We start from the raw sequence: 17,767 nt of genomic DNA, 5'->3' as shown, positions 1-17,767 counted from the left end.
GTCAGTATGAACATAAAAACATAAGAAAGGACATGATGGATCAGACCAAGGCCCATCAAGTCCAGCAGTCTGTTCACACAGTGGCCAGCCAGGTGCCTCTAGGAAGCCCCCAAACAAGACAACTTCAGCAGCACCATCCTGCCTGTGTTCCAAAGCACCTAAGATAATAGGCATGCTCCTCTGATACTAGAGAGAATAGGTATGCAGCATGACTAGTATCCATTTTAACTAATAGCCATGAATACCCCTTTCCTCCATGAATATGTCCACTCCCCTCTTAAAGCCTTCCAAGTTGGCAGCCATCACCACATCCTGGGGCAGGGAGTTCCACAATTTAACTATGCATTGTGTGAAAAAATACTTCCTTTTCTCTGTTTTGAATCTGTCACCCTCCAGCTTCAACAGATGACCTCGTGTTCTAGTAGTAGACCCTCGGTCCATCAAAGTCAGTATTGTCTGCTCAGACCAGCAGTGCCTCTCCAGGGTCTCAGGCAGAGGTCTTTCACATCACCTACTTGCCTAGTCCCTTAACCGGGGATGCTGGGGATTGTAGTGAGCCCCGTGGCACAGAGTGTTAAGCTGCAGTACTGCAGTCCAAGCTCTGCTCACGACCTGAGTTCGATCCCGACAAAAGTTGGTTTTAGGTCGCCGGCTCAAGGTTGACTCAGCCTTCCATCCTTCCGAGGTCAGTAAAATGAGCACCCAGCTTGCTGGGGGGAAAGGGAAGATGACTGGGGAAGGCACTGGCAAACCACCCCGTAAACAAAGTCTGCCTAGAAAACGTCGGGATGTGACTTCACCCCATGGGTCAGGAATGACTTGGTGCTTGCACAGGGGACCTTCACCTTTTACTTATTGCCTAGTCCCTTAACTGGGGATGCTGGGGATTGAACCTGGGAACTTCTGCATGCCAAGCAGATGCTCTACCACTGAGCCACAGCCCCTCCCCATGTCTTGAAAATCTTATGGGGTAGCCATAAGTTGGCTGTGACTTGATGGCACTTTCCCTCACCATCTAAAGATAGATCTAGATGTAGAAGTAGCCAAAGAGATGCAGATATTAAGCTGTTCACGTTTACAAGTTTGGCTTTAACAAATCATTCCTTCATTTTCCAGAGCGGGGATGATGAAGAGTACAGACGGATTTACACGACAAAAATTAAGCCACGCCTTAAATCAGAAGATGGTACGGAAGCTGAGCCCACGGGAACTCAAAGCAGAACTATCACAGTTACCAAGAGAGTGACCGCATATACCGTTGATGTAACAGGACGTGAAGGTGCCAAAGACATTGACATCACCAGTCCAGAGTTCAAAATCAAGATTCCAAAACATGAACTCACCCACATTTCTAAAGCAGAGATTGAAACAGAGCCTGGGAAAACTGTGATCAAAATCCCACACGGGGATTTGTCGGGCAGAACCACCCAAGTAACAGATTTTCATGCCGGGGTGAGAGGAAGACCTGACATTACATATACTGGACCAGCACCGGAATCGCCTTCCAGGAAGTTGGACATTGGAGTTCCTGAAATCCGCATGGGAACACCGTTAAGGGGGACAACTGATATTCGCATCTCTGGGCCTCATGTCATGGGGGTAGATCTGAGAACCCAGACAGACTTGAAACCATCAGAAGGCCCAGCAGCTGGTTTTCATATCACAGCACCTGAAATAAACGGAAAAACGGTTGGTTCTCCCATAGACTTTAAAGCTGGGGTCTCAGGAGGTAAACTACCACAGTTTGGCATCTCAGGCCCCCAAGTACAAGGCGATATGGAAAGTTTACAAGCAGATTTGCCATCACCACACCTCAAGGGGGGTCCTTCATTTAATGTGTCAGGGCCCCAAATTCAAGGTGGACTCAAAGGTCCAGAAGTTGGTCTTCCTGTGACAAGTGCAAAAGGCGGTATAAAAGCTCCCGATCTGAGTGTTGGCAGCGGAGGGAAAATGACGTTTCCTGCAATGAAAATGCCAAAATTTGGTGTTTCGTCTCCAGTTTCTAACTTGGAAGGTCCTCAGCTTGACGTAGCAGCTCCATCAGTGACTATTAAAGGCCCAGAAGGTTCTCTGAAAGGGCCCACATGTACAGTAGGAGGCCCTGGAACGCAACAGCCACAGGTGGACGTGGGTCTAAAAGGACCGGACTTGACGGGTGGAGTGAAAGTTTCCTCTCCAACTTTGGCAGGCCCCGAGGTTGATATCAAAGGGCCCAAGATGGACTTTGGGGTGCCAGGCACCGGACTTGAAGTGGGTGGAGGAAACATCAAAATTCCCCATATGAAACTTCCTAAATTTTCTGCATTAGACCCCACAGTGGATGTGAGTGTTCCTAAAGGGGGAATTGATATCTCAGGACCCAAAGTGGATATTCGGTCTCCAGATGTGAGTGTCAATGCACATGTGAAAGGACCCAAGTTCGGCAAGCCTGAAATAGGTGGTCAGATGCCCAGAATCTCTATGGCGGATGTTGACTTGAACCTAAAGGGCGCAAAAGGGAGAGGAGCCATGGATATTTCTGGGCCAAAATTGGAAGGTGGCTTGAAAGGGCCTAGCGTGGAATTTAAGGGCCCCAAGCTAGATGTTGAAGTTCCACAGGCTGACCTTGAGGGTAGCTTAAAAGGTCCCAAAGTCTCTATGCCGTCCTTGAAAACGTCACCAATAAAAATAGCTGTGCCAGATGTGGACTTGAATGCGAAAGGGTCGAAACTAACTGGAGATGTAGATGTTTCCATGCCACAGATCAAAGGTGACTTCAGGGGGCCCCAGGTTGATATCAAAGGCCCCAAATTGGATGTAGATGCTCCTGGCATTGGCTTCAAAGGCCCTAGAGGAGAACTGAAAGGTCCTCACATCAAGATGCCAGAAATGCATGTCAAGACCCCTCAAATATCCATCCCAGACATCGACCTGAACTTGAAAGCCCCCAAAATCAAGGGGGATAGGGATATTTCCATTCCAAAGATGGAAGGTGAATTGAAAGGCCCAGCTGTCGATATCAAGGGGCCCAAACTGGACGTCAGTGCACCGGATGTTGAACTTCATGGACCAGAACTCAAGATGCCTAAACTAAAAATGCCAAAATTCGGTGTGCCGGGCTTTAAAGCCGAAGCCCCCGGTGTTGATGTCAGTCTTCCAAAGGGCGACAGTCAAATTTCAGGCCCGAAGGTGAGCATTGGCGCTCCTAGCTTGGACATTGAAGGCAAAATTAAAAGTCCTGACTTCAAGACTCCTGAACTAAATATCCAGGCATCAGAGATCTTGGTACCAGATGTGGACTTGAATGTGAAAGGGCCCAAACTAAAGGGTGATTTGAATGTCTCTGTGCCAAAGGTAAAAGGTGACCTCAGGGGGCCCCAGGTTGATATCAAAGGCCCCAAATTGGACATAGATGCTCCTGGCATTGGCATCAAAGGCCCTAGAGGAGAACTGAAAGGTCCTCACATCAAAATGCCAGAAATGCACATCAAGACCCCTCAAATATCCATCCCCGACATCGACCTGAACTTGAAAGCCCCCAAAATCAAGGGGGATGTGGATGTTTCCATTCCAAAGGTGGAAGGAGAATTGAAAGGCCCAGCTGTGGATATCAAAGGGCCCAAATTGGACATTGGCACACCAGATGTTGAACTTCATGGGCCAGAACTCAAAATGCCTAAAATGAAATTGCCTAAATTTGGTGTACCAGGCTTGAAAGGTGAAGCCCCTACTGTTGATGTCACTCTTCCAAAAGGAAACATTGGTGTTTCAGACCCTGGAATAAAAATAGAAGCTCCTAGTTTGGACATCAAAGGCCCTGGAGGACAACTGAAAGGTCCTCACGGCAAGATGTCAGAAATGCATGTCAAAATGCCTCAGATCTCCGTGCCAGACATCGACCTGAACTTGAAAGGCCCCAAAATCAAGGGGGATGTGGATGTTTCCATTCCAAAGGTGGAAGGAGAATTGAAAGGCCCAGCTGTTGATATCAAAGGGTCCAAATTGGATGATGTCACTGCACCGGATGTTGAATTTCATGGACCAGAACTCAAGATGCCTAAACTAAAAATGCCAAAATTTGGCATGCCAGGCATCAAAGCCGAAGCCCCCGGTGTTGATGTCAGTCTTCCAAAGGGTCACAGTGAAATTTCAGGCCCGAAGGTGAGCATTGGTGCTCCTAGCTTGGACATTGAAGGTCCTGAAGGCAAAATTAAAGGTCCCAAATTCAAGATGCCAGAAATGAACATCAAAACTCCTCAGATCTCCATGCCAGACATTGATTTGAACTTGAAAGGGCCCAAAGTGAAAGGCGATCTAGAGGTTTCTATGCCAAAAGTAGAAGGGGAATTGAAAGGTCCTGGAATGGATATCAAGGGCCCCAAAGTGGGTGTCAACATGCCAGATGTAGATGTTCAGGGTCCTGAAGGAAAGCTGAAGATGCCCAAGCTGAAAATGCCCAAATTTGGCATGCCAGGCTTCAAAGGGGAAGTCCCTGCTGTGGATGTCAGTCTTCCAAAGGGTAATATTGATGTTTCTGGTCCCAAAGTAGATATTGAAGGCTCTGACTTGGACATTGAAGGCCCAGAAGGGAAAATTAAATCTCCCAAATTCAAGATGCCAGAAATGCATATCAAAGCTCCTAAAATCTCTATGCCGGACATTGACCTGAATTTAAAAGGCCCCAAGCTCAAGGGAGATGTAGATGTTTCAGTACCAAAGTTGGAGGGTGACATCAAAGGCCCTGAAATGGATATCAAAGGACCCAAAATAGATATCAGTGTTCCAGATGTTGATCTTCATGGGCCTGAAGGGAAACTGAAAATGCCCAAATTGAAAATGCCCAAATTTGGAATGCCAGGCTTCAAAGCAGAAGGCCCAGTGGTAGATGTAAATCTTCCAAAGGCAGATGTGGATATTTCTGCACCCAAACTAGAAGTGGAAGCTCCTGGATTAAACATTGAAGGACCTGAAGGAAAAGCTAAAGGTCCCAAGTTTAAGATGCCTGAACTAAATATCCATGCACCCAAGTTTTCTATGCCTGATGTAGATTTGAATTTGAAAGGTCCTAAGTTGAAGGGGGATATGGATATTTCTGGGCCCAAGATTGAGGGTGAACTGAAAGGACCCAACATTGATGTAAAAGGCCCAAAGATTGATGTAAATCTCCCAGATGTTGATCTTGAAGGTCCAGAGGCCAAGATGAAGATGCCAAAGATGAAACTACCAAAATTTGGCATGCCTGGGTGGAAAGGGGAAGGCCCTGAAGTTGATGTAAGCCTTCCCAAAGGAGACCTGGAAGTTTCAGGACCAAAGGTGGAAATTGATGCTCCTGATGTTGAGATTCAAGGCCCTGAAGGAAAAATAAAAGGCCCCAGATTTAAAATGCCCGAAATGCATTTCAAAACACCCAAAATCTCCATGCCCGATATTGACTTGAATTTGAGAGGGCCGAAGCTGAAGGGGGATGTTGATGTGTCTGTGCCAAAACTGGAAGGAGAACTGAAGGGCCCTGCCCTTGATATCAAGGGACCCACCGTTGACATAAGTGGTCCAGATGTTGATCTGCAAAGTGGGGGGAAACTGAAAATGCCAAAATTAAAGATGCCGCATTTTAGCATGTCGGGCCCCAAGCTTGAAGGCCCTGATGTAGACGTGACTTTCCCAAAAGGAGAAGTTGACATTACAGGCCCCCAGATAGATGTGCAAGCTCCCGAATTCGATATTGAAGGCCCCGAAGGGAAGCTGAAAGGTTCCAAGTTTAAGATGCCAAAACTAAATATCAAAGCACCTAAAGTCTCCATGCCGGATGTGGATTTCAACCTCAAGGCACCAGGAAGAAGCGGAGAGATGGATGTAACAGTTCCAACTATTGAAGGCAATTTAAAAGGACCCCAGATTGACATTAAGGGTCCCAAACTGGACATTGAAGCACCTGGTGTTGATTTACAGGGCCCTGAAGGAAAACTGAAAGGCCCCAAATTTAAGATGCCAGATATGCACATCAAGGCTCCCAAGATCTCCATGCCAGACATTGATTTAAATCTGAAAGGGCCTACATTCAAGGGTGAGGCAGATATTTCAGCCCCCAAGCTGGAAGGTGATTTGAAAGGTCCTGAAATTGACATCAAAGCCCCCAAATTGGATATTGATGTGCCAGATGTTGAGCTACATGGGCCTGAAGGGAAACTGAAGATGCCAAAATTAAAAATGCCCAAATTTGGCATTTCTGGCTTCAAAGGAGAAGCCCCAGATGTGGATGTAAGCCTTCCCAAAGCAGATGTTGATGTTTTGGGACCCAAGGTTGATATCGAAGCACCACATTTGGATATAGAAGGCCCAGAAGGAAAAGTGAAAGGTCCCAGATTTAAAATGCCTGAGATGCATTTTAAAGCTCCCAAACTCTCCATGCCAGATGTTGATTGGAATTTGAAAGGGCCTAAATTCAAGGGAGACTATGATGTTACAGTTCCAAAGCTGGAAGGTGACCTGAAAGGCCCAGATGTTGAAATCAAGGGTCCGAAGCTGGATGTGGACTTGCCTGATGTTGACATTGAAGGTCCAGAAGGAAAATGGAAAGGTCCTAAATTTAGGATGCCTGAAATGAACATTAAAGCTCCTAAAATTTCCATGCCTGATGTGGATTTCAACCTGAAAGGCCCTAAACTGAAAGGCGATGTGGATGTTTCAGCCCCCAAACTAGAAGGCGATTTCAGAGGACCAGACATTGACATCAAAGGTCCAGGGCTGGATATTGAGGCACCAGATGTTGATCTGCATGGTCCTGAAGGGAAGCTGAAGATGCCTAAATTCAAAATGCCCAAATTTGGAATGCCTAGTTTCAAAGCCGAAGGCCCAGATGTGGACGTAAGCCTTCCCAAAGCAGACCTCGATGTTTCTGTTCCAAAAGTTGACATTGAAGCACCAAGTTTGGACATAGAAGGCCCGGAAGGAAAAGTGAAAGGGCCAAAGTTTAAGATGCCTGATATGCATTTTAAAACCCCCAAAATCTCCATGCCAGACTTTGACTTGAATCTGAAAGGCCCTAAAGTGAAAGGAGATGTGGACGTGTCTGTGCCAACATTGGAAGGTGACTTGAAAGGCCCAGATGTTGATATCAAAGGTCCAAAACTGGACATTGATGCTCCTGATGTTGAGATTGGAGGCCCTGAAGGAAAGTGGAAAAGTCCTAAATTCAAGATGCCAGAAATGCACTTTAAGACGCCAAAAATCTCCATGCCTGATTTTGATATGAACTTGAAAGGCCCAAAAGTGAAGGGAGATGTGGACGTGTCTATGCCAAAGCTGGAAGGAGATTTGAAAGGCCCTGATGTTGATATCAAAGGGCCAACATTGGACATTGATGCTCCTGACCTTAACATCGAAGGTCCAGAGGGAAAGTGGAAAGGTCCTAAATTTAAGATGCCAGAAATGAATATCAAGGCACCTAAAATCTCCATGCCAGATTTTGATTTGAGTCTAAGTGGCCCTAGGGTTAAAGGTGACATGGACGTGAATATTCCAAAGTTAGAAGGTGAGCTGAAAGCCCCAGATGTGGACATCAAAGGACCCAAGGTGGATGTCGATCTTCCTGAGGTTGATCTAGAAGGTCCTGAAGGGAAACTGAAAGGTCCCAAATTTAAGATGCCCGATATGCATTTTAAAACCCCCAAAATCTCCATGCCAGATTTTGACCTGGGCTTTAAAGGTCCTAAAGTGAAGGGGGATATGGATGTTTCTCTACCAAAGTTAGAAGGGGATCTGAAAAGACCAGAAGTTGATCTCAAGGGTCCTAAAGTTGATGTTAATATTCCTGATGTTGATATTGAAGGGCCAGAAGGAAAATTGAAAGGTCCCAAGTTTAAGATGCCAGAAATGCATTTTAATGTTCCTAAAATCTCCATGCCAGACATTGATTTGAATTGGAGGGGCCCTAAAGTTAAAGGTGATGCTGATGTGTCTGTTCCTAAACTTGAGGGTGACTTGAAAGGCCCCGATGTTGATATCAAGGGCCCTAAACTAGATTTTGATGCTCCTGATGTTGAGATTGAAGGCCCTGAAGGGAAATGGAAAAGCCCCAAATTTAAGATGCCTGAAATGCACATCAAAGCGCCTAAAATCTCTATGCCAGATTTTGACTTGAACTTGAAAGGTCCCAAACTGAAGGGAGATGCAGATGTTTCTTTGCCAAAGTTAGAGGGAGAGCTGAAAGGACCACATGCTGATATTTCAGTTCCCAAGTTAGACATCGATGCTCCTGATGTCAGTTTGGAAGGCCCAGAGGCAAAGGTTAAAGGCCCAAAATTTAAAATGCCTGAGATGCACATCAAAGCCCCCAAAATTTCAATGCCAGATATCAAAGCTCCCAAACTGTCAATGCCAGACGTTGATTTGAATTTGAAAGGTCCTAAACTGAAGGGAGATGTTGACGTTTCAATTCCAAAACTAGAAGGTGATCTGAAAGGCCCAGAAGTGGACATCAAGGGCCCAAAACTGGACATTGATGCTCCTGACATCGAGATTGAAGGCCCTGAAGGAAAGTGGAAAGGTCCTAAATTCAAGATGCCTGAGATGAATATTAAAGCCCCCAAGATCTCTATGCCAGATGTTGATCTGAATTGGAAAGGACCCAAGTTGAAAGGAGATATGGAGGTTTCATTGCCAAAGGCGGAAGGCCCTGACGTTGACTTCAGAGGTCCCAAGTTGGACATTGATGCCCCAGATTTAGAACTTCATGGTCCAGAGGGCAAGCTCAAAATGCCCAAATTTAAAATGCCGAAATTTGGAATGCCCAGTTTCAAAGCGGAAGGTCCTGAAGTTGATGTAAATCTCCCAAAGGGAGACATTGATGTATCTGTTCCAAAGTTAGACCTAGAAGGCCCTGAATTGGACATCGAAGGTCCAGAAGGCAAAGTTAAAGGCCCCAAATTTAAGATGCCAGAAATGCACATCAAAGCTCCTAAAATCTCCATGCCAGATTTTGACCTCAATTTAAAAGGTCCAAAACTCAAGGGAGATGTGGATGTTTCTGTTCCCAAGCTGGAAGGAGACTTAAAAGGTCCTGATATTGACATCAAAGCCCCCAAAATGGACATTGATGCACCAGATGTTGAGTTACAGGGGCCAGAAGGGAAACTGAAGATGCCAAAATTCAAAATGCCAAAATTTGGAATGCCTAGCTTTAAAGGGGACGGCCCTGAAGTGGACATCAATCTCCCTAAGGGAGACATTGATATATCTGCTCCAAAGGTGGATATAGAAGGCCCTGAATTGGATATTGAAGGTCCAGAAGGCAAAGTTAGAGGTCCCAGATTTAGGATGCCAGAAATGCACATCAAGGCACCGAAAATCTCTATGCCAGATGTTGACTTAAATTTGAAGGGGCCAAAATTGAAAGGCGATGTGGACGTTTCACTACCAAACGTTGAAGGTGGATTGAAAGGACCTGACATTAATATCAAAGCCCCCAAGTTGGATATTGATGCACCAGATGTTGACCTACATGGCCCAGAAGGCAAAGTGAAGATGCCAAAATTCAAAATGCCAAAATTTGGAATGCCTGGCTTCAAAGGAGAAGGCCCTGAAGTGGACATCAATCTCCCTAAGGGAGACATTGATATATCGGCTCCAAAGGTGGACATAGAAGGCCCTGAACTGGATATTGAAGGTCCAGAAGGCAAAGTTAGAGGTCCCAAATTTAAGATGCCAGAAATGCACATCAAGGCACCAAAAATCTCTATGCCAGATGTTGACTTGAATTTTAAGGGGCCAAAATTGAAAGGAGATGTGGACGTTTCACTACCAAACGTTGAAGGTGGATTGAAAGGACCTGACGTTAACATCAAAGCCCCCAAGTTGGATATTGATGCACCAGATATTGACCTACATGGCCCAGAAGGCAAGTTAAAGATGCCAAAATTCAAAATGCCTAAATTTGGAATGCCTGGCTTCAAAGGTGACGGCCCTGAAGTGGACATCAATCTCCCCAAAGGAGACATTGAAATATCTGCTCCGAAGGTGGATATTGAAGGCCCTGAACTGGATATTGAAGGTCCAGAAGGCAAAATTAAAGGCCCCAAATTTAAGATGCCAGAAATGCACATCAAGGCACCAAAAATCTCTATGCCAGATGTTGACTTAAATTTGAAGGGGCCAAAACTGAAAGGTGATGTGGATGTTTCACTACCAAAGGTTGAAGGTGGACTGACAGGACCTGACATTGACATCAAAGGACCCAAGTTGGATATTGATGCACCAGATGTTGACCTACATGGCCCAGAAGGCAAGCTGAAGATGCCAAAATTTAAAATGCCTAAATTCAGCATGCCAGGTTTCAAAGGGGAGGGGCCTTCAGTGGATGTGAGTCTTCCCAAGGGGGAATTAGATGTATCTGGCCCCAAACTAGACATTGCAACACCCGATTTAGAAATTGAAGGCCCTGAAGGGAAAATCAAAGGTCCCAAGTTTAAGAAGCCTGAAATGCACTTTAATGTTCCAAAAATCTCAATGCCAGATATTGATCTGAATTTAAAAGGGCCAAAAATTAAGGGAGATCTTGAAGGTGATATTAAAGGTCCTAACATTGAAGTGAAACGTCCTGACGTTGACCTGGAGGCTCCCAAAGTAGAAATTGAAGGAAAGCCAAAGAAATCAAGATTCAAGCTTCCCAAGTTTAGCTTTTCTAGCTCTAAAGGTCAGAGCCCAGAGGTTGATGTAAAGCTTAAAAAACCAGATGTTGATATATCAGGACCCAGAGTTGATGTTCAAGCTCCAGATGTTGATGTCCATGGGAAAGCAAAAGGTTCTAAATTTAAAATGCCTTCCCTGAACATTTCTTCACCTAAAGTTTCAATGCCTGATGTGGAATTAAATTTAAAAGGGCCTAAATTAAAAGGTGACTTGGATGTTTCTGTCCCAAGCTTGGAAGGGGATTTGAAAGCTCCTGACCTTGACATCAAATGCCCCAAGATAGACATAGATGCACCAGATGTTGATCTCCATGGACCAGAGGGCAAACTCAAAATGCCCAAATTTAGAATGCCCAAGTTTGGTATGCCTGGCTTCAAAGCGGAAGGTCCTGAGGTGGATGTAAATCTTCCCAAAGCAGATGTTGACATTTCTGGTCCCAAGTTGGACATTGAAGCTCCTGACTTCGATATAGAAGGCCCTGAGGGGAAGATCAAAGGCTCCAAATTTAAGATGCCTGAAATGCATTTCAATGTCCCCAAACTTTCAATGCCAGACATAGATTTGAATTTGAAGGGACCCAAGATGAAAGGAGATATTGATGTTTCAGCACCCAAGTTGGAAGGGGACTTGAAAGGCCCTGACGTTGACATCAAAGGCCCCAAACTGGACTTTGACCTTCCTGATGTTGACATTGAAGGTCCAGAAGGAAAATTCAAGGGTCCCAAGTTTAAGATGCCCGACATGCATTTTAAAGCACCTAAAATCTCCATGCCAGATTTCGACTTGAACCTAAAAGGCCCCAAAGTGAAGGGAGATGTTGATGTTTCCGTTCCAAATCTGCAGGGTGACATCAGAGGGCCCGAAGTAGATATCAAGGCCCCCAAAATGGATGTTGATGTTCCTGACATTGATATTGAAGGGCCTGATGGAAAGCTGAAAGGACCCAAGTTTAAGATGCCTGATATGCATTTTAAAACCCCCAAAATCTCCATGCCGGACTTTGACTTGAATCTGAAAGGCCCGAAAGTGAAAGGAGATGTGGATGTATCTATGCCGAAGTTGGAAGGTGATCTGAAAGGCCCAGATGTTGATATCAAGGGGCCGAAGCTGGATGTAGATCTGCCTGATGTTGACATTGAAGGTCCAGAAGGAAAATGGAAAGGTCCTAAATTTAGGATGCCTGAAATGAACATTAAAGCTCCTAAAATTTCCATGCCTGATGTGGATTTCAACCTGAAAGGCCCTAAACTGAAAGGCGATGTGGATGTTTCAGCCCCCAAATTAGAAGGCGATTTCAGAGGAACAGACATTGACATCAAAGGTCCAGGGCTGGATATTGAGGCACCAGATGTTGATCTGCATGGTCCTGAAGGGAAGCTGAAGATGCCTAAATTCAAAATGCCCAAATTTGGAATGCCTAGTTTCAAAGCCGAAGGCCCAGATGTGGACATAAGCCTTCCCAAAGCAGACCTTGATGTTTCTGTTCCAAAAGTTGACATTGAAGCACCAAGTTTGGACATAGAAGGCCCGGAAGGAAAAGTGAAAGGGCCAAAGTTTAAGATGCCTGATATGCATTTTAAAACCCCCAAAATCTCCATGCCAGACTTTGACTTGAATCTGAAAGGCCCGAAAGTGAAAGGCGATGTGTCTGTGCCAACATTGGAAGGTGACCTGAAAGGCCCAGATGTTGATATCAAGGGGCCTAAGCTGGATGTAGACATGCCTGATGTTGACATTGAAGGTCCAGAAGGAAAATGGAAAAGTCCTAAATTTAAGATGCCTGAAATGAACATTAAAGCTCCTAAAATTTCCATGCCTGATGTGGATTTCAACCTGAAAGGCCCTAAACTGAAAGGCGATGTGGATGTTTCAGCCCCCAAACTAGAAGGCGATTTCAGAGGACCAGACATTGACATCAAAGGTCCAGGGCTGGATATTGAGGCGCCAGATGTTGATTTGCATGGTCCTGAAGGGAAGCTGAAGATGCCTAAATTCAAAATGCCCAAATTTGGAATGCCTAGTTTCAAAGCCGAAGGCCCAGATGTGGACATAAGCCTTCCCAAAGCAGACCTCGATGTTTCTGTTCCAAAAGTTGACATTGAAGCACCAAGTTTGGACATTGAAGGCCCGGAAGGAAAAGTGAAAGGGCCAAAGTTTAAGATGCCTGATATGCATTTTAAAGCCCCAAAATTCTCCATGCCGGAGTTTGACTTGAATCTGAAAGGTCCGAAAGTGAAAGGAGATGTGGACGTATCTATGCCGAAGTTGGAAGGTGATTTGAAAGGCCCAGATGTTGATATCAAGGGCCCGAAGCTGGATGTGGACCTGCCTGATGTTGACATTGAAGGTCCAGAAGGAAAATGGAAAGGTCCTAAATTTAGGATGCCTGAAATGAACATTAAAGCTCCTAAAATTTCCATGCCTGATGTGGATTTCAACCTGAAAGGCCCTAAACTGAAAGGTGATGTGGATGTTTCAGCCCCCAAACTAGAAGGCGATTTCAGAGGACCAGACATTGACATCAAAGGTCCAGGGCTGGATATTGAGGCACCAGATATTGATCTGCATGGTCCTGAAGGGAAGCTGAAGATGCCTAAATTCAAAATGCCCAAATTTGGAATGCCTAGTTTCAAAGCCGAAGGCCCAGATGTGGACATAAGCCTTCCCAAAGCAGACCTTGATGTTTCTGTTCCAAAAGTTGACATTGAAGCACCAAGTTTGGACATTGAAGGCCCAGAAGGAAAAGTGAAAGGGCCAAAGTTTAAGATGCCTGATATGCATTTTAAAACCCCCAAAATCTCCATGCCGGACTTTGACTTGAATCTGAAAGGCCCAAAAGTGAAAGGCGATGTGGATGTGTCTGTGCCAACATTGGAAGGTGATCTGAAAGGCCCAGATTTTGATATCAAAGGTCCAAAACTGGACATTGAAGCTCCTGATGTTGAGATTGAAGGACCTGAAGGAAAGTGGAAAAGTCCAAAATTTAAGATGCCAGAAATGCACTTTAAGACGCCAAAAATCTCTATGCCAGATATGAACTTAAACCTGAAAGGCCCTAAAGTTAAAGGTGATTTGGATGTGTCTGTGCCAAAGCTAGAAGATTTGAAAGGTCCTGAAATTGACATCAAAGGGCCTCAGATTGGTGCTCCTGACATTGATATTGAGGGACCAGATGGAAAACTGAAAGGTCCTAGATTTAAAATGCCTGAAATGAACATCAAAGCTCCAAAAATTTCCATGCCGGATGTAGACTTCAACCTGAAAGGCCCCAAACTGAAAGGTGATATGGACTTGGATGTTTCACTCCCAAAGATAGAAGGTGATTTGAAGGGACCGAGTGTTGATGTAAAGGGGCCAAAACTGGACATTGATATACCTGATGTTGAGTTGGAATGTCCTGAAGCAAAACTGAAAGGTTCCAAATTTAAGATGCCTGAAATGCATTTTAAAACCCCCAAAATCTCCATGCCAGATTTCGACTTGAATCTCAAAGGTCCCAAAATGAAGGGAGACCTAGATGTGTCTGTGCCAAAGGTTGAAGGTGGTTTGAAAGGACCAGATGTTAATATTAAAGGGCCAACACTGGACATGGACACTCCTGATTTGGACCTCAAGGCTCCAGAAGGGAAATTGAAAGGCCCCAAGTTTAAGATGCCTGAAATGCACATTAAGGCTCCTCATATCTCCATGCCTGATGTAGACCTCAATCTGAAAGGACCTCAGATGAAAGGGGATTTGAGTGTTTCTGGGCCAAAGTTGGAAGGAGATTTCAAAGGTCCAGAAATTGACATCAAAAGCCCTAAGATGGACATTGATATGCCTGATGTTGATATCCATGGCCCAGATGGAAAAGTAAAGTTCCCCAAGATGAAGCTTCCCAAATTTGGCATGCCTGGGTTCAAAGGAGAAGGACCTGATATGGATGTGAATCTGCCTAAAGGAGAATTAGAAGTATCAGGTCCCAAAGTCAACATTGAAGGTCCCAGCTTGGACATCGAAGGACCAGAAGGACAACTCAAAGGCCCCAAGCTCAAGATGCCTGAAATGCATTTCAAGACACCAAAAATCTCCATGCCAGACATTGACTTAAATCTGAAAGGACATAAGGTGAAAGGTGATGTGGATGTTCCCAAGATCGAGGGCAATTTAAAAGGTCCAGGGATTGATATTAAAGGCCCGGGAATTGAAGCAAAAGGTCCTGAAATTGACCTAGAGTGTTCTGATGTAAATATTGAAGGGCCAGAAGGAAATGTTAAACTGCCCAAATTTAAGATGCCAAAATTTGGGTTTGGAGCCAAAAGCCCCAAAGTGGATGTAAAGTCTCCCACTGCAGACATCTCTTTTCCAGAAGGTGAACTGAATGTTGAGTCACCAGACATCAACATATCTGGCAAGGGGAAGAAAGGCAAATTCAAGATGCCCAAAATACACATGAGTGGGCCTAAGATTAAAGGCAAGAAGGCTGGTCTTGATGTGAGTGGGGAGATGAGTGCAGGTGTGAAATCACCCGATTTAGAAGGAAGTCTCTCTGCCCCAGATGCCTCACTGAAAGGGGACATTAATATCAAGTTGCCCAAGGAAAAGAAACCTATGTTTGGGAAACTCTCTTTCCCCGATGTTGAATTTGATATAAAATCACCTATGTTTAAGGCTGATGCTTCTTTGCCAAAGGTGGAAGGAGAAATCAGGGCACCAGGAATAGATGTTTCATCACCATCTGTAACATCACCAGGTCTTGACATTACAGTTCCAAGTGCCAGTCTCCCTGATGTTAATATTGGAGGTCCTGATATCAGTCTTAAGAAACCGAAGTTCAAACTCTCAAGTGGGAATGTGGACCTGGCTGGCTCCAAATTGGAAGGAGACCTTAGAGTGCCAAGTATCGATGCAAAAGTTAGTGCTCCTGACATCAGCCTGAAAGGTCCTTCAGTGAACCTGCCATCCATGGACATTTCTGCTCCCACTTTCTCAGCTCCTGATCTTGATGTTAATTTGAAAGGACCAAAGCTAAAAGGTGATGCTGAACTCCCCAAAGGAGAACTGCAAGGCCCAGAAGGGAAACTGAAGTTCCCCAAGTTTGGCTTGCCAAAGATTGGAAAACCAGGAGTGAAATTAGAAGGGCCGGAGGTGGATCTTCAAGGACAACTGCCCTCAGCAAGCATTGATGTTTCAGCTCCAAGCATCAAAGGTGATGTGAACGTTCCTGCAGTTGATGTAAATGTGAAAGGACCAAAATTAGGAAACCTGGATCTTTCTGGTGATATTAAAGGCCCAACAATTGGAATTGGGATGCCAGATGCTGACATTGGTGGTTTTGAAGGGAAGCTTAAAATGCCAAAGTTCCAGGGGCTAGATGTCAACTTGGATGCTCCAGACCTAGATGTGAAAGGACCATCAGTGAAAATGACCTCTGGAGGAGGCATTTCTGCACCTGATTTTGACATGAATTTGAAAGGACCAAAGATCAAAGGAGATCTTGGCATTTCTGGTGACATTAAGTCTCCTAAGGTGGCTGTTGAGGTGCCCAGTGTTAACCTGGAAGGTTCTGGAGGTGGAATTAAACTTCCTTGCCTCAAGCTTCCCCAGTTTGGCATCGCCAGCTCTCATGGTGAAAGTTCTAACGTGGATGTGAATATTGCAGGACCACAAATCAAAGGACCTGAAGTACATTTCAAAGGGCCTAACATTTCTGCTCCAGCAGTTTCCACCCCAGACGTTGACTTGAACTTGAAAGGACCAAGCTTGAAAGGCGATGTTAATATTGCTGGTGACATGAAAGGTCCAAAAATTGAACTACCGGGTGTAAAAATTTCTGGCATGGGCTTGGATGCTGGTGCTCCTGATGTCGGTTTGAGAGGACCCTCACTCAACGTATCATCTCCCAAAGTTTCTGGATCAGACTTTGACATAAATTTGAAAGGGCCTAAAGTCAAAGGAGATTTTGATATTTCTGGAGATGTCAAAACTCCAGAGCTAAGTGTTGGCATGCAAGGGGCAGGAGGCTTTCAGGTTTCTGGACCAAAAGTAGGTGGTGATCTAAAAGGTCCCCAGTGTGAAATCAAGGGTCCTTCCATTGGGGTGAATGTTCCACAAGGCCATTTGGAGAGCCCATCTGGAAAAGTGTCGTTCCCTAAGATGAAAATGCCAAAATTTGTGGTAACGGGGCAGGAGCTAACAGGGAGGGAGGTTGGGGTTGACGTTGATTTCCCTCAGGCACCAGTAGCAAGTCTCCATGCGGGAGCAGTGAATGTTGAACTAGAAGAGCCTGACATTAAGCTTAAGAAATCTAAAATTAAAATGCCAAAGTTTGCTTTCTCTAAACCTAAGGTCAAAGGCAGTGTTGGGTCCCCAGAGGTCTCGGCATCCGTTTCAGGGGGTGAGGGAGAGTTAAAGGCCAGTTTGGGTTCCTTGGAGGGTGACTTGGAAGTAGGTGAAGCGACTGCCTCTCCAAAAGGGAAGTTCTCCTTTTTTAAGACCAAAAAGTCACGCCACCGGTCATCGTCCTTCAGCGACGAGCATTCCTCACATTCAACGCCAACTGGCACACTGGAGCATGAGGGCAAGCATGCCAAGCTGAAATTTGGTACCTTTGGGGGGATAGGGTCAAAATCTAAAGGTTCTTATGAGGTAACGGGAAGTGACGAGGAGGGGAAGATGCAGGGTAGCGGGGCCTCGCTAGCGTCCAAGAAGTCTCGGCTGTCGTCCTCCTCGAGTAACGACAGTGGGACAAAAGCCAACTTTCGAATGCCACAAGTAGAGTTGACTGTGGCAAAGAAGAAAGAATAAAATGGGGGGCGGGGAGAGAATCTCATGTACATATTGTCTGTGTATATATATCTCTTTACTGTCTCTGTGTGTATATAAAAATTTTACTAGCTTGAAATACTCAGCAATAAAATAGGTGATGCCCAGTGAAATGGTAGGCCTTAACTGAAAAACGACTACTGTTTTACTGTGATCAGGGAGGTGTCCACCAATACATTTCCATCTTCCATAGATATAGATATATATCTGACAGAAACTGGTACAGCTGCTCTTTTGGTTAAGTCCTGAGTGGTGTTGTGGCAGTTGGAAGCCCAACCAATTTTCTAAGAATGCACTA

The 17,767-nt window shown here is 45.1% G+C and overlaps 1 protein-coding gene across 3 annotated transcripts in view; it reads left to right on the top strand.

Annotated features, from left to right (window-relative positions):
* Nucleotides 1-17,459, top strand: part of AHNAK (AHNAK nucleoprotein) — a 71,417-nt gene extending 53,958 nt beyond the window's left edge. Inside the window, exons 5-7 of one of the 3 annotated variants that reach the window (XM_056852486.1) lie at nucleotides 1,117-8,128; nucleotides 8,426-11,493; nucleotides 11,542-17,459. In XM_056852486.1, the coding sequence (XP_056708464.1) occupies nucleotides 1,117-8,128; nucleotides 8,426-11,493; nucleotides 11,542-17,451 (15,990 nt within the window). In that variant the 3' untranslated portion in view covers nucleotides 17,452-17,459. Of the gene's footprint in view, nucleotides 1-1,116 lie in introns of all 3 variants that reach the window. The other 2 variants (XM_056852485.1, XM_056852484.1) reach the window with 2 other exon arrangements.
* The last annotated feature ends 308 nt before the right edge of the window (nucleotides 17,460-17,767 follow it).

Source organism: Euleptes europaea, chromosome 7, assembly GCF_029931775.1.
Source record: "Euleptes europaea isolate rEulEur1 chromosome 7, rEulEur1.hap1, whole genome shotgun sequence".
NCBI classification, from domain to species: domain Eukaryota; kingdom Metazoa; phylum Chordata; class Lepidosauria; order Squamata; family Sphaerodactylidae; genus Euleptes; species Euleptes europaea.
Note: the sequence above shows the minus strand (reverse complement) of the source record. Positions and strands in the feature narration are given on the sequence as shown.